The sequence below is a fragment of the Salmo trutta genome, unplaced genomic scaffold (assembly GCF_901001165.1).
Source record: "Salmo trutta unplaced genomic scaffold, fSalTru1.1, whole genome shotgun sequence".
In the NCBI taxonomy this organism is placed as follows: Eukaryota; Metazoa; Chordata; class Actinopteri; order Salmoniformes; family Salmonidae; genus Salmo; species Salmo trutta.
Genome location: NW_021822766.1, coordinates 97659 through 124005, shown reverse-complemented (window position 1 = coordinate 124005; position 26347 = coordinate 97659). Strand labels below are relative to the sequence as shown.

The 26347-nt window shown below is 48.5% G+C and overlaps 1 protein-coding gene across 2 annotated transcripts; it reads right to left on the bottom strand.

Annotated features, from left to right (window-relative positions):
- On the bottom strand, positions 1–26343 carry nufip1 (nuclear FMR1 interacting protein 1). Of its 2 annotated transcripts, none has more exons than XM_029745257.1 (10): positions 25965–26343; positions 23877–23947; positions 23214–23318; positions 19554–19616; positions 9933–10009; positions 4421–4513; positions 4054–4241; positions 3812–3943; positions 1749–1999; positions 1–1577 (listed from the first exon to the last, which is right to left on the bottom strand). In XM_029745257.1, the coding sequence occupies exons 1-10, from the start codon at positions 26173–26175 to the stop codon at positions 963–965; spliced, it is 1806 nt and encodes a 601-aa protein (XP_029601117.1). In that variant the 5' UTR covers positions 26176–26343; the 3' UTR covers positions 1–962. The 2 variants fall into 2 exon arrangements, with proteins under 2 accessions (XP_029601117.1, XP_029601118.1); XM_029745258.1 differs by having other exon boundaries at positions 23214–23315.
- Between the last annotated feature and the right edge of the window lie 4 nt (positions 26344–26347).

Here is a 26347-nt window from a genome sequence, read left to right as displayed (position 1 = left end):
TATCGATTTCCTGGGTTATATTCCCACAGTAGAACAAGTCATTTATTTCCATGTTGAAAAAAGAAGAGTACAAATAAAACGCCCGAGGTAGTTGATGTTTAGATGAAAACATAAACGACTGTCGGGAAATAAGTCACCAACATCAGAGACAAGGTGAAAGGTCAAGGGGACAGTCTTGATTTAAGGGTTAAAGGCTCTGCATGGTCAATCCGATATGGCCGTACAGCAATTACTACGATACGGCCTCTACAGAAGTCAGGGCATTCATGCTTCAGAGCTGTTGTGAAGGAAGTGATTTTGCATTTATACAGGAAGTCCCGCCCCCAACTACAGTCATCCAATCATGTCAAAACGGAGCTATACAGAGCTCCACATGGTTACAAAATTTGTGAGGCGCACGGCGATGCGGTACGGAGCTTGATTTGGCCTCTGCAAGCCTCCGGAAGTCATTTCTGGATCAAGCATAAATCTGCTTTTGGGGTGACAGTCTTGATGGCAGGGTTGGGGTGCCAGTCTTGATGGCAGGGTTAGGGTGACAGTCTTGATGGCAGGGTGACAGTCTTGATGGCAGGGTGCCAGTCTTGATGGCAGGGTGCCAGTCTTGATTGAAGGGTTGGGGTGCCAGTCTTGATTGAAGGGTTGGGGTGCCAGTCTTGATTGAAGGGTTGGGGTGCCAGTCTTGATTGAAGGGTTGGGGTGCCAGTCTTGATTGAAGGGTTGGGGTGCCAGTCTTGATTGAAGGGTTGGGGTGCCAGTCTTGATTGAAGGGTTGGGGTGCCAGTCTTGATTGAAGGGTTGGGGTGCCAGTCTTGATTGAAGGGTTGGGGTGCCAGTCTTGATTGAAGGGTTGGGGTGCCAGTCTTGATTGAAGGGTTGGGGTGCCAGTCTTGATTGAAGGGTTGGGGTGCCAGTCTTGATTGAAGGGTTGGGGTGACAGTCTTGATTGAAGGGTTGGGGTGACTTCAGGGGTCTTGGGTCTCCCAGACTTCATCATCGTAGTTGGGGATGGAGGTCTGGGAGTGGTCTCCAGGGTAACCATCTCCATCATTAGCATTCACAGCCAAGTCCATTGGGGTTCCCTGGAGGTGTTGTGACTGTGAGCAGGCTGGTCCACTGTGTGTGTTCTCCTCCATGCTCTGGTCTTCTCCCACTTGTTGGGCTACAGGCTGCTCAGCCACAGTCCCCAGGACCTCAGGGTTAGAGTTCAGCTGAGTTATGACATCAGGGTTTGAGGCTGCACCTGGCATCTCCTCAGGATGGACATCTTCACTATTCAAAATGTCCACCTCTGAAGGTCCCTGACAGACTGGTGGTTTCTGGGTACCTTCGAGCGATGACCTCACCTGGTCATCTTTTTCATCTGGACCAACCACAGAGGTAGCTGGGAGTAGAGTCCTCAAATCATCTGCTCTTACTTCCTGTGTCTGGGGGTCAAGGTCACCTGTGGTCACTGTTCTGCCCCGAGTTCCATCCTGGTCCTGAGTTTCACCCTCCAGTACAAAGAAGTTGTTTCGGACAATGTAGCGAACACACTGCAGGAGCACGTTCCTCTCATGGCGGATGTCTGGGGCCAGTAACTGTAGAGGTCAGGGGTCATAGAACCATTCAGCAGGTAGAAAAAATGATAACTACACATGCTAACTACACATGCTAACTACATTCACAATACAGACTTGAAAATGTTTAGCTTTTATCTCAACACTTTGTAAAATCAGTTGTGCCTTGTTGCCTCTTTCCCGGTGTCTTACCATCTCAAGCAGAGTGGCGCGGCGCTGTTGGGGGGTGTCCATGTTGTTTCGTCCTCCTCTCGCTCCTCTCGCTCCTCTTCCTCTCCCCCGACCAGGTCTATGAGGACCAGACCCAGGCTGTGGTTCCCGGGGGGGCTCAGGGTAGGGTCTCTTAGCCCCAGATGAAGCACTGTTCTGGGGCTTGGCTGGCAGAGCCTTCAGCATTGCCTGGTTCTCCTTCAGCAGCTGACTGGTCCTCTGGATGGGCAGGACTGAAACACCACTAAGTTTACATCTCAATGTGTTGAGTAATGAAATATAATGAAAGTAAAAATATTAAAACTAAAATGACAAGTAACAAGTGAAGCTTTAGACGTCATAGCATTTTAAAAGCTGTTTTTAGGTCTTTCAGATTCAACAACAGGTCTGTAGTAAAACAGTGGAATCATTGGCGACGTCTTCTGTTTGTTGCCTCCACACACACACACACACACACACAAACCAGGCCTCCCTCCATACGGGGGGGGGGGAAACCAGGCCTCCCTCCATACGGGGGGGGGGGGAAACCAGGCCTCCCTCCATACGGGGGGGGGGGGGAAACCGGGCCCCCCTCCATCCGGGGGGGGGGGGGAAACCAGGCCTCCCTCCATACGGGGGGGGGGGGGGAAACCAGGCCTCCCTCCATACGGGGGGGGGGGAACCAGGCCTCCCTCCATACGGGGGGGGGAAACCAGGCCTCCCTCCATACGGAGGGGGGGAAACCAGGCCTCCCTCCATACGGGGGGGGGGAGAACCAGGCCTCCCGCCATACGGGGGGGGGGGGGGAGAACCAGGCCTCCCTCCATACGGGGGGGGGAGAACCAGGCCTCCCTCCATACGGGGGGGGCGGAGAACCAGGCCTCCCTCCATACGGGGGGGGGGGGAGAACCAGGCCTCCCTCCATACGGGGGGGGGGGGGGGGGAAACCAGGCCTCCCTCCATACGGGGGGGGGGAACCAGGCCTCCCTCCATACGGGGGGGGGGGGGGGGGGGGGGAACCAGGCCTCCCTCCATACGGGGGGGGGGGGGGGAGAACCAGGCCTCCCTCCATACGGGGGGGGGGGGGGGAGAACCAGGCCTCCCTCCATACGGGGGGGGAAACCAGGCCTCCCTCCATACGGGGGGGGGGGGGGGGGGGAAACCAGGCCTCCCTCCATACGGGGGGGGGGGGGAACCCAGGCCTCCCTCCATACGGGGGGGGGGGGGGGGAAACCAGGCCTCCCTCCATACGGGGGGGGGGGGAAACCAGGCCTCCCCCCATACGGGGGGGGGGGGAACCCAGGCCCCCCCCATACGGGGGGGGGGGGAAACCAGGCCTCCCTCCATATGGGGGGGGGGGGGAAACCAGGCCTCCCTCCATACGGGGGGGGGAAACCAGGCCTCCCTCCATACGGGGGGGGGGAAACCAGGCGTCCCTCCATACGGGGGGGGGGGAGAACCAGGCCTCCCTCCATACGGGGGGGCGGAGAACCAGGCCTCCCTCCATACGGGGGGGGGGAGAACCAGGCCTCCCTCCATACGGGGGGGGGGGGAAACCAGGCCTCCCTCCATACGGGGGGGAAACCAGGCCTCCCTCCATACGGGGGGGAAACCAGGCCTCCCTCCATACGGGGGGGAAACCAGGCCTCCCTCCATACGGGGGGGAAACCAGGCCTCCCTCCATACGGGGGGGAAACCAGGCCTCCACACACACACACACACACACACAGAAAACAGGCCCCCATACGGGGGGGAAACAGGCCTCCATACGGGGGGGAAAACAGGCCTCCATACGGGGGGGAAAACAGGCCTCCATACGGGGGGGGAAAACAGGCCTCCATACGGGGGGGAAAACAGGCCTCCATACGGGGGGGAAAACAGGCCTCCATACGGGGGGAAAACAGGCCTCCATACGGGGGGGAAAACAGGCCTCCATACGGGGGGGAAAACAGGCCTCCATACGGGGGGGAAAACAGGCCTCCATACGGGGGGGAAAACAGGCCTCCATACGGGGGGAAAACAGGCCTCCATACGGGGAAAACAGAGAGCTGACATTTAAAGCTCACCTTGTGGTTCCTGGTCGCTGTCGCTGTCGCTCATGGAGCCGTAGCTGGCCATCAGAGATCCCAGTCCTGATGTCATTTGTTTAGGGGCCACAGTCACCCCACCTCCACTGACTGGCTCCTCTGTATCAGAGTCTACAGAGGTCAGAGTAAGGGTCAGAGTCAACAGGGGTTGTGTATACAGGAACAGACATTAGGACCTTTAAAAAGCTTGTCTCTGGCAGGTTCCTGGACCACTGACTGACCTGGGTCGCTGTTGGCAAGAGCCCCCAGGGGGTCTCCCTCCCTGGGGTACTGAGTGAGGGGTGGAGGCCTCTCCTTGGGGGTTTGAGTGGGGTGTGGTGGTCTCTCTGACTGATGAGGACCTGGTCTGGCCCCTCTGCCCCTCTGGAACCTTCCACCACGCTGTCCACGACCTCTACCCCTCATCCTCCTGGCAACAGGACACACAGCATGTTGTAGCATGGCCTTAATAGTTCAGCTCATATCGGTCCCAACTATTCAGTGGAGGAAACTGGTGCATCAGTACAATATCACCCTGTTGTATTTGTAACCTAACTTGTACCAACCAATAAAAATAAATTACATGTAGGAAGAAGAAAGTACACAAACCCAAACTGAGCAGTTTCCAGCACCGCTCCAGTCTCCTCCCTGGCATCCATCACTTTCCTCCTCTTCTCCACGTTCACCAGGGTTGGGTAGTTCCTGTACAGACAGAGACAAAGCTCTGATGTGTGCTTTCTGATAGTGTCAAGAGACCTTGAAATTACTAAAAGGTGCCTTCCCTGTAGCTCAGTTGGCAGAGCATGGTGTTGTAAATGTAATGTAAGGTATCCCGCAAGGGTTGATTTTGGGACCCATCCTCTTTATATTAATAATATTGGTATATCTGCAAAAACCTGTAACATTCATCTATATGCTGATGACACTTATGTACGCCGCCGGCCAGGCCGGGCCGTTAGAGCCGCCGGCCAGGCCGGGCCGTTAGAGCCGCCGGCCAGGCCCGGCCGTTAGAGCCGCCGGCCAGGCCGGGCCGTTAGAGCCGCCGGCCAGGCCGGGCCGTTAGAGCCGCTGGCCAGGCTGATAGAGCTGCTGACCAGACCCTATAATATTTGGCTACATTGAATGTTCTCTCTTACCTACTCCATGTAGCTAACATATTCTGTTAGAGCCGCTGGCCAGGCTGATAGAGCTGCTGACCAGACCCTATAATATTTGGCTACATTGAATGTTCTCTCTTACCTACTCCATGTAGCTAACATATTCTGTTAGAGCCGCTGGCCAGGCTGATAGAGCTGCTGACCAGACCCTAACCCCTAACCCTAACCCCTAACCCTCTAACCCCTAACCCTTAACCCCTAACCCTTAACCCCTAACCCTAACCCCTAACCCTCTAACCCCTAACCCTAACCCTAACCCCAACCCTAACCCTCTAACCCCTAACCCTCTAACCCCTAACCCTCTAACCCTAACCCTAACCCCTAACCCCAAACCCCTAACCCTAACCCTCTAACCCTAACCCTTAACCCCTAACCCTAACCCCTAACCCTAACCCTCTAACCCTAACCCCTAACCCTAACCCCTAACCCTCTAACCCCTAACCCTAACCCCAACCCTAACCCTCTAACCCCTAACCCCTAACCCTCTAACCCTAACCCCTAACCCCTAACCCTCTAACCCTAACCCCTAACCCTAACCCTCTAACCCTAAACCCTAACCCCTAACCCTAACCCCTAACCCTCTAACCCCTAACCCTAACCCCAACCCTAACCCTCTAACCCCTAACCCTCTAACCCCTAACCCTCTAACCCCTAACCCTAACCCCTAACCCTCTAACCCTAACCCTCTAACCCTAACCCCTAACCCCAACCCTAAACCCCAACCCTAAACCCCTAACCCTAACCCTCTAACCCTAACCCTTAACCCCTAACCCTAACCCTCTAACCCTAACCCTAAACCCTAACCCCTAACCCTAAACCCTAACCCCAACCCTAACCCTCTAACCCCTAACCCTCTAACCCCTAACCCTCTAACCCTAACCCCTAACCCTCTAACCCTAACCCCTAACCCCAACCCCCTAACCCTAAACCCTTAACCCCTAACCCTAACCCTAAACCCTAACCCCTAACCCTCTAACCCCTAACCCTCTAACCCCTAACCCTAACCCCTAACCCTCTAACCCTCTAACCCTCTAACCCTAACCCTTAACCCCTAACCCTTAACCCCTAACCCTTAACCCCTAACCCTAACCCTAAACCCTAACCCCTAACCCTCTAACCCTAACCCCCTAACCCCTAACCCCTAACCCTAACCCTAACCCTCTAACCCTAACCCCTAACCCTAACCCCTAACCCTAACCCCTAACCCTAACCCTCTAACCCTAACCCTCAACCCCTAACCCTTAACCCTAACCCTCTAACCCTAACCCTCTAACCCTAACCCCAACCCTAACCCTCTAACCCTAACCCTAACCCCTAACCCTAACCTACTCCATGTAGCTAACATATTCTTGCTTCGTGTTTTCCTCTGATTTAGAAGTTACTGTTGCACAAAAAACATGCAGATTTAGTTCTACACCATCACTGGTATTATCAGGCTGTATAGCTAGTTACGTTTGCTCTGACTGAGTACATTTGTTAGCTAGGTAGCAATTAGCATTAGCTAATAGTGTAATTACAGAACGCTAGTGGATTAATACTAAGAAGCAAAGTGGAAACAGCATTGTCGTCATCAACATTGCTGCATATCAAATCCAATTTTATTTGTCACGTGCACCGAATACAACAGGTGCCGACCTTAGTGAAATGCTTGCTTACAAGCCCTTAACCAACAATGCTTTAAGTTAAGAAAAAAATAGATAAGTAAATAGAAAATAAAAGTAACAAATAATGAAACAGCAGCAGTGAAATAACAAGCGAGGCTCTATACTAGAGGTCGACCGATTATGATTTTTCAACGACGATACCGATTGGAGGACCACAAAAAGCCGATACCGATTAAATTGGCCGATTTGCGTTTATATGTTTGTAATAATGACAATTACAACAATACTGAATGAACACTTATTTTAACTTAATATAATACATAAAATCAATTTAGCCTCAAATAAATAATGAAACATGTTCAATTTGGTTTAAATAATGCAAAAACAAAGTGTTGGAGAAGAAAGTGAAAGTGCATTATGTGCCATGTAAGAAAGCTAACGTTTAAGTTCCTTGCTCAGAACATGAGAACATATGAAAGCTGGTGGTTCCTTTTAACATGAGTCTTCAATATTCCCAGGTAAGAAGTTTTAGGTTGTAGTTATTATAGGACTATTTCTTTCTATACCATTTGTATTTCATAGACCTTTGACTATTGGATGTTCTTATAGGCACTATAGTATTGCCAGCCTAATCTCAGGAGTTGATAGGCTTGAAGTCATAAACAGCGCTGTGCTTCAAGCATTGCGAAAAGCTGCTGGCAAACGGAGGAAAGAGCTGTTTGAATGAATGCTTACAAGCCTGCTGCTGCCTACCACCGCTCAGTCAGACTGCTCTATCAAATAATAGACTTAATTATAATATAATAAACACAGAAATACGAGCATTAAGTCATTAATATGGTCAAATACGGAAACTATCATCTCGAAAACAAAACGTTTATTCTTTCATGTGAAATACGGAACCATTCTGTATTTTATCGAACGGGTGGCATCCCTAAGTCTAAATATTGCTGTTACATTGCACAACCTTCAATGTTATGTCATAATTATGTAAAATTCTGGCAAATTAATTACGGTCTTAGGAAGAAACGGTCTTCACAGTTCTCAACGAGCCAGGCGATCCAAACTGCTGCATATACCCTGACTCTGCAACGAGCCAGGCGACCCAAACTGCTGCATATACCCTGACTCTGCAACAAGCCAGAGGACCCAAACTGCTGCATATCCCGACTCTGCAACGAGCCAGGCGACCCAAACTACTGCATATACCGACTCTGCAACGAGCCAGGCGACCCAAACTGCTGCATATACCCTGACTCTGCAACGAGCCAGGCGACCCAAACTGCTGCATATACCGACTCTGCAACGAGCCAGGCGACCCAAACTGCTGCATATACCCTGACTCTGCAACGAGCCAGGCGACCCAAACTGCTGCATATACCCTGACTCTGTAACAAGCCAGAGGACCCAAACTGCTGCATATCCCGACTCTGCAACGAGCCAGGCGACCCAAACTGCTGCATATACCGACTCTGCAACGAGCCAGGCGACCCAAACTGCTGCATATACCCTGACTCTGCAATGAGCCAGGCGACCCAAACTGCTGCATATAGCGACTCTGCAACGAGCCAGGCGACCCAAACTGCTGCATATACCCCGACTCTGCTTACACTGAACGCAAGAGAAGTGACAGTTTCAGGCACCGCATTGATTATATGCAACGCAAGACAAGCTAGTTAAACTAGTAATATCTACCATGTGTAGTTAAGATTGATTGTTTTTTATAAAGATAAGTTTAATGCTAGCTAGCAACTTACCATGGCTCCTTGCTTCCTGCACTCGTGTAACAGGTGGTCAGTCTGCCACGCAGGGTTCTCGTGGATTGCAATATAATCGGCCATAATCGGCATCCAAAAATGCTGATTACCGATTGTTATGAAAACTTGAAATCGGTCAACCTCTTATCTATACAGGGGGTACCGGTACAGAGTCAATGTGGAGGCTATATACAGGGGGTACCAGTACAGAGTCAATGTGGAGGCTATATACAGGGGGGTACCGGTACAGAGTCAATGTGGAGGCTATATACAGGGGGTACCGGTACAGAGTCAATGTGGAGGCTATATACAGGGGGTAGCGGTACAGAGTCAATGTGGAGGCTATATACAGGGGGTAGCGGTACAGAGTCAATGTGGAGGCTATATACAGGGGGTAGCGGTACAGAGTCAATGTGGAGGCTATATACAGGGTATTACGGTACAGAGTCAATGTGGAGGCTATATACAGGGTATTACGGTACAGAGTCAATGTGGAGGCTACATACAGGGGCTACCGGTACAGAGTCAATGTGGAGGCTATATACAGGGGGTAGCGGTACAGAGTCAATGTGGAGGCTATATACAGGGGGTACCGGTACAGAGTCAATGTGGAGGCTATATACAGGGGGTACCGGTACAGAGTCAATGTGGAGGCTATATACAGGGGGTACCGGTACAGAGTCAATGTGGAGGCTATATACAGGGGGTACCGGTACAGAGTCAATGTGGAGGCTATATACAGGGGGTACCGGTACAGAGTCAATGTGGAGGCTATATACAGGGGGTACCGGTACAGAGTCAATGTGGAGGCTATATACAGGGGGTACCGGTACAGAGTCAATGTGGAGGCTATATACAGGGGGTACCGGTACAGAGTCAATGTGGAGGCTATATACAGGGGGTACCGGTACAGAGTCAATGTGGAGGCTATATACAGGGGGTAGCGGTACAGAGTCAATGTGGAGGCTATATACAGGGGGTACCGGTACAGAGTCAATGTGGAGGCTATATACAGGGGGTACCGGTACAGAGTCAGTGTGGAGGCTATATACAGGGGGTACCGGTTGACCAAGCAGACACTAAACACACGCGTCTCGTGGTCGAGGAACAAGAGCCCCTTGAGTGACAGGGGGCGGGGCTAGGTTTGTGTAAAGCCGCATGGAGAGAGAGAGTGGCGAGAGATGACTCAAGTAGCAAAGTAAAGTATTAAAATTGACTTTAAACACAGCGTATTACATTTAACAAAGCAAACATTAAAATACTGTTATATTAGGCAAAGTAAAAACCCAAACCAGTCCATGCATCAACACCAGTACATGGTCAAATACAGTATAACGCCCAGCCCTTCACTGTGGCGCCCCGAGCACCCGCCAACACGGATGGTAAAATACACATCTTACTACTGCCAAAATATACCCACATTTGGCAGGTGTTCATTTTAGACCCTGATACTGGTGGTAACAGCACATTGTTCATATGGACCACAGAATCAGACCTAATCCAAAAGTAGTCATTTCAAGAGAGGAAACAAAAGCATTGCTGATGAGTGACTGGATCTGACAGCAAAGCTTCACCATGTTTAACAACATACTACAGTACTGACCTGCGCCGCTCCTCTCTCCATTTAGAAATCTCCCCTGGAGTGTCCAGCTTGATTCTCTTTGCCCCTGGAGCATGGCTCTACAGGAGACGGTACAAGAGGTTAAACACATGGTTCTACAGGAGACGGTACAGGAGGTTAAACACATGGTTCTACAGGAGACGGTACAGGAGGTTAAACACATGGTTCTACAGGAGACGGTACAGGAGGTTAAACACATGGTTCTACAGGAGACGGTACAGGAGGTTAAAACACATGGTTCTATAGGAGACGGACAGGAGGTTAAAACACATGGTTCTATAGGAGACGGTACAGGAGGTTAAACACATGGTTCTATAGGAGACGGTACAGGAGGAGGTTAAACACATGGTTCTATAGGAGACGGTACAGGAGGTTAAACACATGGTTCTATAGGAGACGGTACAGGAGGTTAGGGGCATGGTTCTATAGGAGACGGTACAGGAGGTTAGGGGCATGTTCTATAGGAGACGGTACAGGAGGTTAGGGGCATGGTTCTATAGGAGACGGTACAGGAGGAGATTAAACACATGGTTCTATAGGAGACGGTACAGGAGGAGGTTAAACACATAGTTCTATAGTAGACGGTACAGGAGAAGGTTAAACACATGGTTCTACAGGAGACGGTACAGGAGGTTAAACACATGGTTCTACAGGAGACGGTACAGGAGGTTAAAACACATGGTTCTATAGGAGACGGACAGGAGGTTAAAACACATGGTTCTATAGGAGACGGTACAGGAGGTTAAACACATGGTTCTATAGGAGACGGTACAGGAGGAGGTTAAACACATGGTTCTATAGGAGACGGTACAGGAGGTTAAACACATGGTTCTATAGGAGACGGTACAGGAGGTTAGGGGCATGGTTCTATAGGAGACGGTACAGGAGGTTAGGGGCATGTTCTATAGGAGACGGTACAGGAGGTTAGGGGCATGGTTCTATAGGAGACGGTACAGGAGGAGATTAAACACATGGTTCTATAGGAGACGGTACAGGAGGAGGTTAAACACATGGTTCTATAGGAGACGGTACAGGAGGAGGTTAAACACATGGTTCTATAGGAGACGGTACAGGAGGTTAAACACATGGTTCTACAGGAGACGGTACAGGAGGTTAAACACATGGTTCTACAGGAGACGGTACAGGAGGTTAAACACATGGTTCTATAGGAGACGGTACAGGAGGAGGTTAAACACATGGTTCTACAGGAGACGGTACAGGAGGTTAAACACATGGTTCTACAGGAGACGGTACAGGAGGTTAAACACATGGTTCTATAGGAGACGGTACAGGAGGAGGTTAAACACATGGTTCTATAGGAGACGGTACAGGAGGAGGTTAAACACATGGTTCTATAGGAGACGGTACAGGAGGTTAAACACATGGTTCTATAGGAGACGGACAGGAGTTTAAACACATGGTTCTACAGGAGACGGTACAGGAGTTTAAACACATGGTTCTATAGGAGACGGTACAGGAGGTTAAACACATGGTTCTATAGGAGACGGTACAGGAGAATAAACACATGGTTCTATAGGAGACGGTACAGGAGGTCAAACACATGGTTCTATAGGAGACGGTACAGGAGGTTAGGGGCATGGTTCTATAGGAGACGGTACAGGAGGTTAGGGGCATGGTTCTATAGGAGTTGGTACAGGAGGTTAACCACATGGTTCTATAGGAGACGGTACAGGAGGTTAAACACATGGTTCTATAGGAGATGGTACAGGAGGAGATTAAACACGTGGTTCTATAGGAGACGGTACAGGAGGTTAAACACATGGTTCTATAGGAGACGGTACAGGAGGAGGTTAAACACATGGTTCTATAGGAGATGGTACAGGAGGAGTTTAAACACATGGTTCTATAGGAGACGGTACAAGAGGAGGTTAAACACATGGTTCTATAGGAGACGGTACAAGAGGAGGTTAAACACATGGTTCTATAGGAGACGGTACAGGAGGTTAAACACATGGTTCTATAGGAGACGGTACAGGAGGTTAAACACATGGTTCTATAGGAGACGGTACAGGAGGTTAAACACATGGTTCTATAGGAGACGGTACAGGAGGTTAGGGGCATGGTTCTATAGGAGACGGTACAGGAGGTTAGGGGCATGGTTCTATAGGAGACGGTACAGGAGGTTAGGGGCATGGTTCTATAGGAGACGGTACAGGAGGTTAGGGGCATGGTTCTATAGGAGACGGTACAGGAGGTTAGGGGCATGGTTCTATAGGAGACGGTAATGAGGTTAAACACATGGTTCTATAGGAGATGGTACAGGAGGTTAAACACGTGGTTCTATAGGAGACGGTACAGGAGGAGGTTAAACACATGGTTCTATAGGAGACGGTACAGGAGGTTAAACACATGGTTCTATAGGAGACGGTACAGGAGGTTAAACACATGGTTCTATAGGAGACGGTACAGGAGGTTAAACACATGGTTCTATAGGAGACGGTACAGGAGGTTAAACACATGGTTCTATAGGAGACGGTACAGGAGGAGCTTAAACACATGGTTCTATAGGAGACGGTACAGGAGGTTAAACACATGGTTCTATAGGAGACGGTACAGGAGGAGCTTAAACACATGGTTCTATAGGAGACGGTACAGGAGGTTAAACACATGGTTCTATAGGAGACGGTACAGGAGGAGTTTAAACACATGGTTCTACAGGAGACGGTACAGGAGGTTAAACACATGGTTCTATAGGAGACGGTACAGGAGGAGTTTAAACACATGGTTCTATAGGAGACGGTACAGGAGGTTAAACACATGGTTCTATAGGAGACGGTACAGGAGGAGGTTAAACACATGGTTCTATAGGAGACGGTACAGGAGGTTAAACACATGGTTTTATAGGAGACGGTACAGGAGGTTAAACACATGGTTCTATAGGAGACGGTACAGGAGGTTAAACACATGGTTCTATAGGAGACGGTACAGGAGGTTAGGGGCATGGTTCTATAGGAGACGGTACAGGAGGTTAGGGGCATGGTTCTATAGGAGACGGTACAGGAGGTTAGGGGCATGGTTCTATAGGAGATGGTACAGGAGGTTAGGGGCATGGTTCTATAGGAGATGGTACAGGAGGTTAAACACATGGTTCTATAGGAGACGGTACAGGAGGAGGTTAAACACATGGTTCTATAGGAGACGGTACAGGAGGAGTTTAAACACATGGTTCTATAGGAGACGGTACAGGAGGAGGTTAAACACATGGTTCTATAGGAGAGGCTACAGGAGGAAGTTAAACACATGGTTTTATAGGAGACGGTACAGGAGGTTAAACACATGGTTTTATAGGAGACGGTACAGGAGGTTAAACACATGGTTCTATAGGAGACGGTACAGGAGGTTAAACACATGGTTCTATAGGAGACGGTACAGGAGGAGCTTAAACACATGGTTCTATAGGAGACGGTACAGGAGGTTAAACACATGGTTCTATAGGAGACGGTACAGGAGGAGTTTAAACACATGGTTCTACAGGAGACGGTACAGGAGGTTAAACACATGGTTCTATAGGAGACGGTACAGGAGGAGGTTAAACACATGGTTCTATAGGAGACGGTACAGGAGGTTAAACACATGGTTCTATAGGAGATGGTACAGGAGGAGGTTAAACACATGGTTCTATAGGAGACGGTACAGGAGGTTAAACACATGGTTTTATAGGAGACGGTACAGGAGGTTAAACACATGGTTCTATAGGAGACGGTACAGGAGGTTAGGGGCATGGTTCTATAGGAGACGGTACAGGAGGTTAGGGGCATGGTTCTATAGGAGATGGTACAGGAGGTTAGGGGCATGGTTCTATAGGAGACGGTACAGGAGGTTAGGGGCATGGTTCTATAGGAGATGGTACAGGAGGTTAGGGGCATGGTTCTATAGGAGATGGTACAGGAGGTTAAACACATGGTTCTATAGGAGATGGTACAGGAGGAAGTTAAACACGTGGTTCTATAGGAGACGGTACAGGAGGAGGTTAAACACATGGTTCTATAGGAGACGGTACAGGAGGAGGTTAAACACATGGTTCTATAGGAGACGGTACAGGAGGAGGTTAAACACATGATTCTATAGGAGATGGTACAGGAGGAGGTTAAACACATGGTTCTATAGGAGACGGTACAGGAGGTTAGGGGCATGGTTCTATAGGAGACGGTACAGGAGGTTAGGGGCATGGTTCTATAGGAGAAGGTACAAAAGGTTAAACACATGGTTCTATAGGAGATGGTACAGGAGGAGATTAAACACGTGGTTCTATAGGAGACGGTACAGGAGGTTAAACACATGGTTCTATAGGAGACGGTACAGGAGGAGGTTAAACACATGGTTCTATAGGAGACGGTACAGGAGGTTAAACACATGGTTCTATAGGAGACGGTACAGGAGGTTAAACACATGGTTCTACAGGAGACGGTACAGGAGGTTAAACACATGGTTCTATAGGAGACGGTACAGGAGGTTAAACACATGGTTCTACAGGAGACGGTACAGGAGGTTAACACATGGTTCTACAGGAGACGGTACAGGAGGTTAAACACATGGTTCTACAGGAGACGGTACAGGAGGTTAAACACATGGTTCTATAGGAGACGGTACAGGAGGTTAAACACATGGTTCTATAGGAGACGGTACAGGAGGTTAGGGGCATGGTTCTATAGGAGACGGTACAGGAGGTTAGGGGCATGGTTCTATAGGAGACGGTACAGGAGGTTAGGGGCATGGTTCTATAGGAGACGGTACAGGAGGTTAGGGGCATGGTTCTATAGGAGACGGTAATGAGGTTAAACACATGGTTCTATAGGAGATGGTACAGGAGGTTAAACACGTGGTTCTATAGGAGACTAAACACGTGGTTCTATAGGAGACGGTACAGGAGGTTAAACACATGGTTCTATAGGAGACGGTACAGGAGGTTAAACACATGGTTCTATAGGAGACGGTACAGGAGGTTAAACACATGGTTCTACAGGAGACGGTACAGGAGGTTAAACACATGGTTCTACAGGAGACGGTACAGGAGGTTAAACACATGGTTCTACAGGAGACGGTACAGGAGGTTAAACACATGGTTCTACAGGAGACGGTACAGGAGGTTTACACATGGTTCTACAGGAGACGGTACAGGAGGTTAAACACATGGTTCTACAGGAGACGGTACAGGAGGTTAAACACATGGTTCTATAGGAGACGGTACAGGAGGTTAAACACATGGTTCTATAGGAGACGGTACAGGAGGTTAAACACATGGTTCTATAGGAGACGGTACAGGAGGTTAAACACATGGTTCTATAGGAGACGGTACAGGAGGTTAAACACATGGTTCTATAGGAGACGGTATAGGAGGTTAGGGGCATGGTTCTATAGGAGATGGTACAGGAGGAGGTTAAACACGTGGTTCTATAGGAGGTGGTACAGGAGGTTAAACACATGGTTCTATAGGAGACGGTACAGGAGGAAATTAAACACGTGGTTCTATAGGAGACGGTACAGGAGGTTAAACACATGGTTCTATAGGAGACGGTACAGGAGGAGGTTAAACACATGGTTCTATAGGAGACGGTACAGGAGGAGGTTAAACACATGGTTCTATAGGAGACGGTACAGGAGGTTAAACACATGGTTCTATAGGAGACGGTACAGGAGGTTAAACACATGGTTCTATAGGAGACGGTACAGGAGGTTAAACACATGGTTCTATAGGAGACGGTACAGGAGGTTAAACACATGGTTCTATAGGAGACGGTACAGGAGGAGCTTAAACACATGGTTCTATAGGAGACGGTACAGGAGGTTAAACACATGGTTCTATAGGAGACGGTACAGGAGGAGCTTAAACACATGGTTCTACAGGAGACGGTACAGGAGGTTAAACACATGGTTCTATAGGAGACGGTACAGGAGGAGTTTAAACACATGGTTCTATAGGAGACGGTACAGGAGGTTAAACACATGGTTCTATAGGAGATGGTACAGGAGGAGGTTAAACACATGGTTCTATAGGAGACGGTACAGGAGGTTAAACACATGGTTTTATAGGAGACGGTACAGGAGGTTAAACACATGGTTTTATAGGAGACGGTACAGGAGGTTAAACACATGGTTCTATAGGAGACGGTACAGGAGGTTAAACACATGGTTCTATAGGAGACGGTACAGGAGGTTAGGGGCATGGTTCTATAGGAGACGGTACAGGAGGTTAGGGGCATGGTTCTATAGGAGACGGTACAGGAGGTTAGGGGCATGGTTCCATAGGAGATGGTACAGGAAGTTAGGGGCATGGTTCTATAGGAGATGGTACAGGAGGTTAAACACATGGTTCTATAGGAGATGGTACAGGAGGAGTTTAAACACATGGTTCTATAGGAGACGGTACAGGAGGAGTTTAAACACATGGTTCTATAGGAGACGGTACAGGAGGAGTTTAAACACATGGTTCTATAGGAGACGGTACAGGAGGAGGTTAAACACATGGTTCTATAGGAGAGGCTACAGGAGGAGATTAAACACATGGTTTTATAGGAGACGGTACAGGAGGTTAGGGGCATGGTTCTATAGGAGACGGTACAGGAGGTTAGGGGCATGGTTCTATAGGAGAAGGTACAAAAGGTTAAACACATGGTTCTATAGGAGACGGTACAGGAGGAGGTTAAACACATGGTTCTATATGAGACGGTACAGGAGGTTAAACACATGGTTCTATAGGAGACGGTACAGGAGGTTAAACACATGGTTTTATAGGAGACGGTACAGGAGGTTAAACACATGGTTTTATAGGAGACGGTACAGGAGGTTAAACACATGGTTCTATAGGAGACGGTACAGGAGGTTAAACACATGGTTCTATAGGAGACGGTACAGGAGGTTAGGGGCATGGTTCTATAGGAGACGGTACAGGAGGTTAGGGGCATGGTTCTATAGGAGACGGTACAGGAGGTTAGGGGCATGGTTCCATAGGAGATGGTACAGGAGGTTAGGGGCATGGTTCTATAGGAGATGGTACAGGAGGTTAAACACATGGTTCTATAGGAGATGGTACAGGAGGAGTTTAAACACATGGTTCTATAGGAGACGGTACAGGAGGAGTTTAAACACATGGTTCTATAGGAGACGGTACAGGAGGAGTTTAAACACATGGTTCTATAGGAGACGGTACAGGAGGAGATTAAACACATGGTTTTATAGGAGACGGTACAGGAGGTTAGGGGCATGGTTCTATAGGAGACGGTACAGGAGGTTAGGGGCATGGTTCTATAGGAGAAGGTACAAAAGGTTAAACACATGGTTCTATAGGAGACGGTACAGGAGGAGGTTAAACACATGGTTCTATATGAGACGGTACAGGAGGTTAAACACATGGTTCTATATGAGACGGTACAGGAGGTTAAACACATGGTTCTATAGGAGACGGTACAGGAGGTTAAACACATGGTTCTATAGGAGAGGGTACAGGAGGTTAAACACATGGTTCTATAGGAGAGGGTACAGGAGGAAGTTAAACACGTGGTTCTATAGGAGATGGTACAGGAGGTTAAACACATGGTTCTATAGGAGATGGTACAGGAGGTTAAACACATGGTTCTATAGGAGATGGTACAGGAGGAGGTTAAACACATGGTTCTATAGGAGAGGCTACAGGAGGAAGTTAAACACATGGTTTTATAGGAGACGGTACAGGAGGTTAAACACATGGTTTTATAGGAGACGGTACAGGAGGTTAAACACATGGTTCTATAGGAGACGGTACAGGAGGTTAAACACATGGTTCTATAGGAGACGGTACAGGAGGAGCTTAAACACATGGTTCTATAGGAGACGGTACAGGAGGTTAAACACATGGTTCTATAGGAGACGGTACAGGAGGAGTTTAAACACATGGTTCTACAGGAGACGGTACAGGAGGTTAAACACATGGTTCTATAGGAGACGGTACAGGAGGAGGTTAAACACATGGTTCTATAGGAGACGGTACAGGAGGTTAAACACATGGTTCTATAGGAGATGGTACAGGAGGAGGTTAAACACATGGTTCTATAGGAGACGGTACAGGAGGTTAAACACATGGTTTTATAGGAGACGGTACAGGAGGTTAAACACATGGTTCTATAGGAGACGGTACAGGAGGTTAAACACATGGTTCTATAGGAGACGGTACAGGAGGTTAGGGGCATGGTTCTATAGGAGATGGTACAGGAGGTTAGGGGCATGGTTCTATAGGAGACGGTACAGGAGGTTAGGGGCATGGTTCTATAGGAGATGGTACAGGAGGTTAGGGGCATGGTTCTATAGGAGACGGTACAGGAGGAGGTTAAACACATGGTTCTATAGGAGACGGTACAGGAGGAGGTTAAACACATGGTTCTATAGGAGACGGTACAGGAGGAGGTTAAACACATGGTTCTATAGGAGACGGTACAGGAGGAGGTTAAACACATGGTTCTATAGGAGACGGTACAGGAGGAGGTTAAACACATGGTTCTATAGGAGACGGTACAGGAGGAGGTTAAACACATGATTCTATAGGAGATGGTACAGGAGGAGGTTAAACACATGGTTCTACAGGAGACGGTACAGGAGGTTAAACACATGGTTTTATAGGAGACGGTACAGGAGGAGTTTAAACACATGGTTCTATAGGAGACGGTACAGGAGGAATTTAAACACATGGTTCTATAGGAGACGGTACAGGAGGAGGTTAAACACATGGTTCTATAGGAGACGGTACAGGAGGAGGTTAAACACATGGTTCTATAGGAGACGGTACAGGAGGTTAGGGGCATGGTTCTATAGGAGACGGTACAGGAGGTTAGGGGCATGGTTCTATAGGAGAAGGTACAAAAGGTTAAACACATGGTTCTATAGGAGACGGTACAGGAGGTTAAACACATGGTTCTATAAGAGATGGTACAGGAGGAGGTTAAACACATGGTTCTATATGAGACGGTACAGGAGGTTAAACACATGGTTCTATAGGAGACGGTACAGGAGGTTAAACACATGGTTCTATAGGAGAGGGTACAGGAGGTTAAACACATGGTTCTATAGGAGACGGTACAGGAGGAGGTTAAACACATGGTTCTATAGGAGAGGGTACAGGAGGAGGTTAAACACATGGTTTTATAGGAGATGGTACAGGAGGTTAAACACATGGTTCTATAGGAGACGGTACAGGAGGAGGTTAAACACATGGTTCTATAGGAGACGGTACAGGAGGAGGTTAAACACATGGTTCTATAGGAGAGGGTACAGGAGGAAGTTAAACACATGGTTTTATAGGAGACGGTACAGGAGGTTAAACACATGGTTCTATAGGAGACGGTACAGGAGGAGGTTAAACACATGGTTCTATAGGAGACGGTACAGGAGGAGGTTAAACACATGGTTCTACAGGAGACGGTACAGGAGGTTAAACACATGGTTCTATAGGAGACGGTACAGGAGGTTAAACACATGGTTCTATAGGAGATGGTACAGGAGGTTAAACACATGGTTCTATAGGAGATAGATATATATACAGGAAGAGGTTAATGCTTGGTTCTATATAGATGAGAGGGGTTGATGGGTAATAGCCGAGGCTGGTGCTCTACTTACATTTTTCCAGTGAATGTTGACCAGCTTCTCATGAGCAGTGAAGCTGCAGTCTTCAACAGAGCACTAGAAAACAGAAGTCGCTTTTACTAAAGGTAGACTAGTAAAACAGGCAAAGCATTGTATCAGTCTACCTTTAGTAAAACAGGCAAAGCATTGTATCAAAGGTAGACTGACACAATGCTTTGCCTGTTTTACTAAAGGTAGACTGATACAATGCTTTGCCTGTTTTACTAAAGGTAGACTGATACAATGCTTTGCCTGTTTTACTAAAGGTAGACTGACACAATGCTTTGCCTGTTTTACTAAAGGTAGACTGATACAATGCTTTGCCTGTTTTACTAAAGGTAGACTGATACAATGCTTTGCCTGTTTTACTAAAGGTAGACTGATACAATGCTTTGCCTGTTTTACTAAAGGTAGACTGATACAATGCTTTGCCTGTTTTACTGAAGGTAGACTAACAGCGGAAGTGCTTTCTCAGGAACAGGCCCAGATCCCTGTGATTTGCGTGAAGAGGAGGCGGAGAAAAAGGGGCAGTAGGGCGGACAGCCTTTTGAAAATTCATAGGCAATCGAATAAACCCCCACTTCCTTCCATTCTGCTAGCAAACTTGCAATCTTTGGACTACAAAATCGCCGAGTTACGCAAAAGATTAAACTACCAACGAGACATTAAAAACTGTAACATCTTATGCTTCACAGAGACGTGGCTGAACGACGACACCATCAACACACAGCTGGCTGGTTATACGCTGCACCGGCAGGATAGAACAGCGGAGTCTGGAATAAATTTAAAACTCTGAACCACCTTTACTCCACACACAGAGACACATACAAAGCTCTCCCTCGCCCTCCATTTGGCAAATCTGACCATAATTCTATTCTCCTGATTCCTGCAAAAATTAAAGCAGGAAGCACCAGTAACTAGATCAATTAAAAAAAACTAAAAAGTGGTCAGATGACGCAGATGCTAAGCTGCAGGACTGTTTTGCTAGCAGACTGGAATATGTTCCGGGATTCCTCCGATGGCATTGAGGAGTACACCACATCAGTCATTGGCTTCATCAATAAGTGCATTGATGACGACGTCCCCACAGTGACCGTACGTACATACCCCAACCAGAAGCCATGGATTACAGGCAACATCCGCACTGAGCTAAAGGCTAGAGCTAAAGCTTTCAAGGAGCAGGACTCTAACCCGGAAGCTTAGAAGAAATTCCACTATGCCCTCCGACGAACCATCAAAACAGGTAAATCTTCAATACAGGACTAAGATCAAATCGTACTACACCGGCTCTGACGCTTGTCGGATGTGGCAGAGTTGGCAAACCATTACAGACTACAAAAGGGAAGCACAGCCGAGAGCTGCCCAGTGACATGAGCAAAACTACTTCTATGCTCGCTTCGAGGCAAATAAGACCGAAACATGCATGAGAACACCAGCTGTTCTGGAAGACCGTGATCACGCTCTCTGCAGCCGATGTGAGTAAGACCTTAAAACAGGTCAACATTCACAAGGCCGCAGGGCCAGACGGATTACCAGGATGTGTACTGCGAGCATGCGCTGACCAGCTGGCAAGTGTCCTCACTGACATTTTCAACCTCTCCCTGTCTGAGTCTGTAATACCAACATGTTTCAAGCAGACCACCATAGTCCCTGTGCCCAAGAACACAAAGGTAACCTGCCTAAATGACTACCAACCCATAGCCCTCAAGTCTGTTGCCATGAAGTGCTTTGAAAGGCTGGTCATGGATCACATCAACACCATCATCCCAGAAACCCACTCCAATTTGCATACCACCCCAAAAGATCCACAGATGATGCAATCCCTTTTGCACTCCACACTGCCCTTTCCCACCTGGACAAAAGGAACACCTACGTGAGAATGCTGTTCATTGACTACAGCTCAGCGTTTAACACCATAGTGCCCTCAAAGCTCATCACTAAGATAAGGTCCCTGCGACTAAACACCTCCCTCTGCAACTGGATCCTGGAATTCCTGCCGGGCCGCCCCCAGGTGGTAAGAGTAGGTAACAACACATCTGCCACGCTGATCCTCAACACAGGGGCCCCTCAGGGGTGCGGGCTCAGTCCCCTCCTGTACTCCCTGTTCCCTCATGACTGCACGGTCAGGCACGACTCCAACACCATCATTAAATTTGCAGATGACACAACAGTGGTAGGCCTGATCACCGACAATGACGAGACAGCCTATAGGGAGGAGGTCAGAGTCCTGGCCGTGTGGTGCCAGAACAACAATCTCTCCCTCAACGTAACCAAGACTAAGGAGATGATTGTGGACTACAGGAAAAAGAGGACTGAGCACAACCCCATTCTCATCGACGGGGCTGTAGTGGAGCAGGTTGAGAGCTTCAAGTTCCTTGGTGTCCACATCACCAACAAACTAACATGGTCCAAGCACACCAAGACAGTCGTGAAGAGGGCACGACAAAACCTATTCCCCATCAGGAAACAAAGGATTTGGCATTGGTCCTCAGATCTTCAAAAGGTTCTACAGCTGCACCATCGAGAGCATCCTGACTGGTTGCATCACTGCCTGGTATGGCAACTGCTCGGCCGCAAGGCACTACAGAGGGTAGGGAGTACGGCTCAGTACATCACCGGGGCCAAGCTCCCTGCCATCCAGGACCTCTATACCAGGCGGTGTCAGAGGAAGGCCCTACAAATTGTCAAAGACTCCAGCCACCCTAGTCAGACTGTTCTCTCTGCTACCACACGGCAAGCGGTACCGGAGCGCCAAGTCTAGGTCCAAGAGGCTTCTAAACAGCTTCTACCCCCAAGCCATAAGACTCCTGAACACCTAATTAAATGGCTACCAAGACTATTTGCATTGCCACCCCCCCTCTCTGTTATTATCTATGCATAGTCACTTTAATAATAACTTTACCTACATATTACCTCAACTAACCGGTGCCCCTACACGTTGACTCTGTACCGGTCCCCCCTGTATATAGTCTCACTATTGTTATTTTACTGCTGCTCTTTAATTACTTGTTACTTTTATTTCTTATCCATATTTTATTTATTTTTTTAACTGCATTGTTGGTTAGGGGCTCGTAAGTAAGCACTTCACTAAGGTCTACACCTGTTGTACTTGGCATTTCACTAAGGTCTACTACACCTGTTGTATTCAGCATTTCACTGTAAGGTCTACTACACCTGTTGTACTCGGCATTTCACTGTGAGGTCTACTACACCTGTTGTATTCAGCATTTCACTGTAAGGTCTACTACACCTGTTGTATTCAGCATTTCACTGTGAGGTCTACTACACCTGTTGTATTCAGCATTTCACTCAGGTCTACTACACCTGTTGTATTCAGCATTTCACTCAGGTCTACTACACCTGTTGTATTCAGCATTTCACTGTGAGGTCTACTACACCTGTTGTATTCAGCATTTCACTAAGGTCTACTACACCTGTTGTGTTCAGCATTTCACTAAGGTCCACTACACCTGTTGTACTCAGCATTTCACCAAGGTCTACTACACCCGTTGTATTCAGCATTTCACTCAGGTCCACTACACCTGTGGTACTCGGCTCATGTGACTAATCCCCTGATGACTTAGTGTGATGTCATTACATTCGGCTCATCACCTCGTGTCCAATCAGAATCATTCGATGATGAGAATCAGTTACCTTGATATGTTCAGAGACGTGTTGGTTGTACTTGTCTTGGTTTTTGAAGCCTCGGTCACACGGGTCACAGAAATGGGAAAACTCTGGTTCTTTTTTATTTTTCTGCTGGAAAGAAAACAACATTTGAACCGATTACAGTGAAATCAGTCAGTCAGCCTATTGGAGTGTTCCCCTGTCTGAGACAGGGAGGGCCAACTGAAGGGGGCCACAGTGGGTCTGTGGACCAACATCCATGAAGGGGATGAGATGGGTTAAAGAAGTGGTTTTAAGCCTTGAGACATGGATTGTGTCTGTGTGCTTTTCAGAGGGTGAACGGACAAGACAACATAGTCGGTGCCAGGCTCACAGGTTGGTGTCAAGAACTGCAACGCTGCTGGGTTTTTCACTCAACCGTTTCCTGTGTATATAAAGAATTGTCCACCACCCAACTTGACAACTATGGGAACCATTGGAGTCAACATGGGTCAGCATCCCTGAGCTTTGGACAAACTGAGGCAGTTCTGGGGGGGGGGGGGTTGTAACTCAATATTAGAAACGAGTTCTTAATGTTTATACACTCAGTGTACTTTGTATCCCTCATTTACTCAAGTATTATTATTATTTTGGCAGTTACCTGTAGATATATCAGAGACCTGGCTTTTGGTTTGAGGGTGGATTTACTACCTTTTTCCCGTGGTTGTTGGGACGACCATAGTCCTGCCTTCCGCCTCCATGTCCACGATGGAAGTTCTGGCCTGTGTGTCAAAGGTCAATACAACAAAATTATGGCATGTTGCCTACTGCTGGGTGCAGTTCAGTCATCACCAATGTGACACTTCTGTTCTGTTAATGATGCAGGAGAAGAGAACCAGCATCTCCTCTGCCCAGATACTGGTTCAACCCAGACCGGAACCAGCATCTCCTCTGCCCAGATACTGGTTCAACCCAGACCGGAACCAGCATCTCCACTGCCCAGATACTGGTTCAACCCAGACCTGAACCAGCATCTCCTCTGCCCAGATACTGGTTCAACCCAGACCTGAACCAGCATCTCCTCTGCCCAGATACTGGTTCAACTCAGACCTGAACCAGCATCTCCTCTGCCCAGATACTGGTTCAACCCAGACCTGAACCAGCATCTCCTCTGCCCAGATACTGGTTCAACCCAGATACTGGTTCAACCCAGATACTGGTTCAACCCAGACCTGAACCAGCATCTCCTCTGCCCAGATACTGGTTCAACCCAGACCTGAACCAGCATCTGCCCAGATACTGGTTCAACCCAGACCTGAACCAGCATCTCCTCTGCCCAGATACTGGTTCAACCCAGACCTGAACCAGCATCTCCTCTGCACAGATACTGGTTCAACCCAAACCGGAACCAGCATCTCCTCTGCCCTGATACTGGTTCAACCCAGACCTGAACGAGCATCTCCTCTGCCCAGATACTGGTTCAACCCAGACCTGAACCAGCATCTCCTATGCCCTGATACTGGTTCAACCCAGACCTGAACCAGCATCTCCTCTGCCCAGATACTGGTTCAACCCAGACGTGAACCAGCATCTCCTCTACCCAGATACTGGTTCAACCCAGATATTGGTTCAACCCAGACCTGAACCAGCATCTCCTCTGCCCAGATACTGGTTCAACCCAGACCTGAACCAGCATCTCCTCTGCCCAGATACTGGTTCAACCCAGACCGGAACCAGCATCTCCTCTGCCCTGATACTGGTTCAACCCAGACCGATACCAGCATCTCCTCTGCCCAGATACTGGTTCAACCCAGACCGGAACCAGCATCTCCTCTGCCCTGATACTGGTTCAACCCAGACCTGAACCAGCATCTCCTCTGCCCAGATACTGGTTCAACCCAGACGTGAACCAGCATCTCCTCTGCCCAGATACTGGTTCAACCCAGATACTGGTTCAACCCAGACCTGAACCAGCATCTCCTCTGCCCAGATACTGGTTCAACCCAGACCGGAACCAGCATCTCCTCTGCCCAGATACTGGTTCAACCCAGACCTGAACCAGCATCTCCTCTGCCCAGATACTGGTTCAACCCAGACCTGAACCAGCATCTCCTCTGCCCAGATACTGGTTCAACCCAGCCCAAATGATAGATGTGCATTATACAGGGCCAAGCTTGGTCAGCCCTACAGACCTAACCCACTAAACGGCGTCATGGGGGTTTACTTCAACAGACCTGATTGGTCAAGGTAACAGTAGTCCATGGGGGTTTACTTCAACAGACCTGATTGGTCAAGGTAACAGTAGTCCATGGGGGTTTACTTCAACAGACCTGATTGGTCAAGGTAACAGTAGTCCATGGGGGTTTACTTCAACAGACCTGATTGGTCAAGGTAACAGTAGTCCATGGGGGTTTACTTCAACAGACCTGATTGGTCAAGGTAACAGTAGTCCATGGGGGTTTACTTCAACAGACCTGATTGGTCAAGGTAACAGTAGTCCATGGGGGTTTACTTCAACAGACCTGATTGGTCAAGGTAACAGTAGTCCATGGGGGTTTACTTCAACAGACCTGATTGGTCAAGGTAACAGTAGTCCATGGGGGTTTACTTCAACAGACCTGATTGGTCAAGGTAACAGTAGTCCATGGGGGTTTACTTCAACAGACCTGATTGGTCAAGGTAACAGTAGTCCACCAGGGGCTCTCAGCCAGACACGTGTCTACCTATGGACCGTGTAAAGAAGCCTCTTTACCAGGCCGCTGCTACAACCCCAACTCTCCTAGTTAGTATAATACTCACCATATGAGCCTCTGGGTCGACCTGGTCCGGGGCCGCCGTTCCAGTGTTCTCCCTGGCCGTTGTAGCTCCACGGCTCGGACGGTGGCTCGTACCAGTTCCACATACCGGGCTGGAAGTTGCTCGGAGGTGGAAGGAACGTCGGCGGTCTCACCATCGAACCCGGAGGAGGAGAGACAAAGTTCGGCGGAGGGTAGCTCCCAAAATCATTCATGATGTAGGTGGCGCCTCTTCTTCAATGTGCTGTCGATTAAATTCGTTTGTATAAATGTTTGTCTAGCTACGACCACTGAGGTATAACTAGAACGGCTACAACACATGTGTGTGTTTCTGCTCCAGTTGCCACGTTCACGTCATAGTTGTAACTAGGAAACTGTGAAATTTCC

Bases quoted from the DNA above. Each gene is read 5' to 3' on its own strand.
- nufip1 (XM_029745257.1), bottom strand. From the start codon at position 26,175: ATGAATGATTTTGGGAGCTACCCTCCGCCGAACTTTGTCTCTCCTCCT. The intron at 23,319-23,876 runs GTAGTAAATCCA...TTTTCTTTCCAG, and splicing joins CCAACAACCACGGGAAAAAG to CAGAAAAATAAAAAAGAACC. The intron at 19,617-23,213 runs GTAACTGATTCT...TCTGTTTTCTAG, and splicing joins ACGTCTCTGAACATATCAAG to TGCTCTGTTGAAGACTGCAG.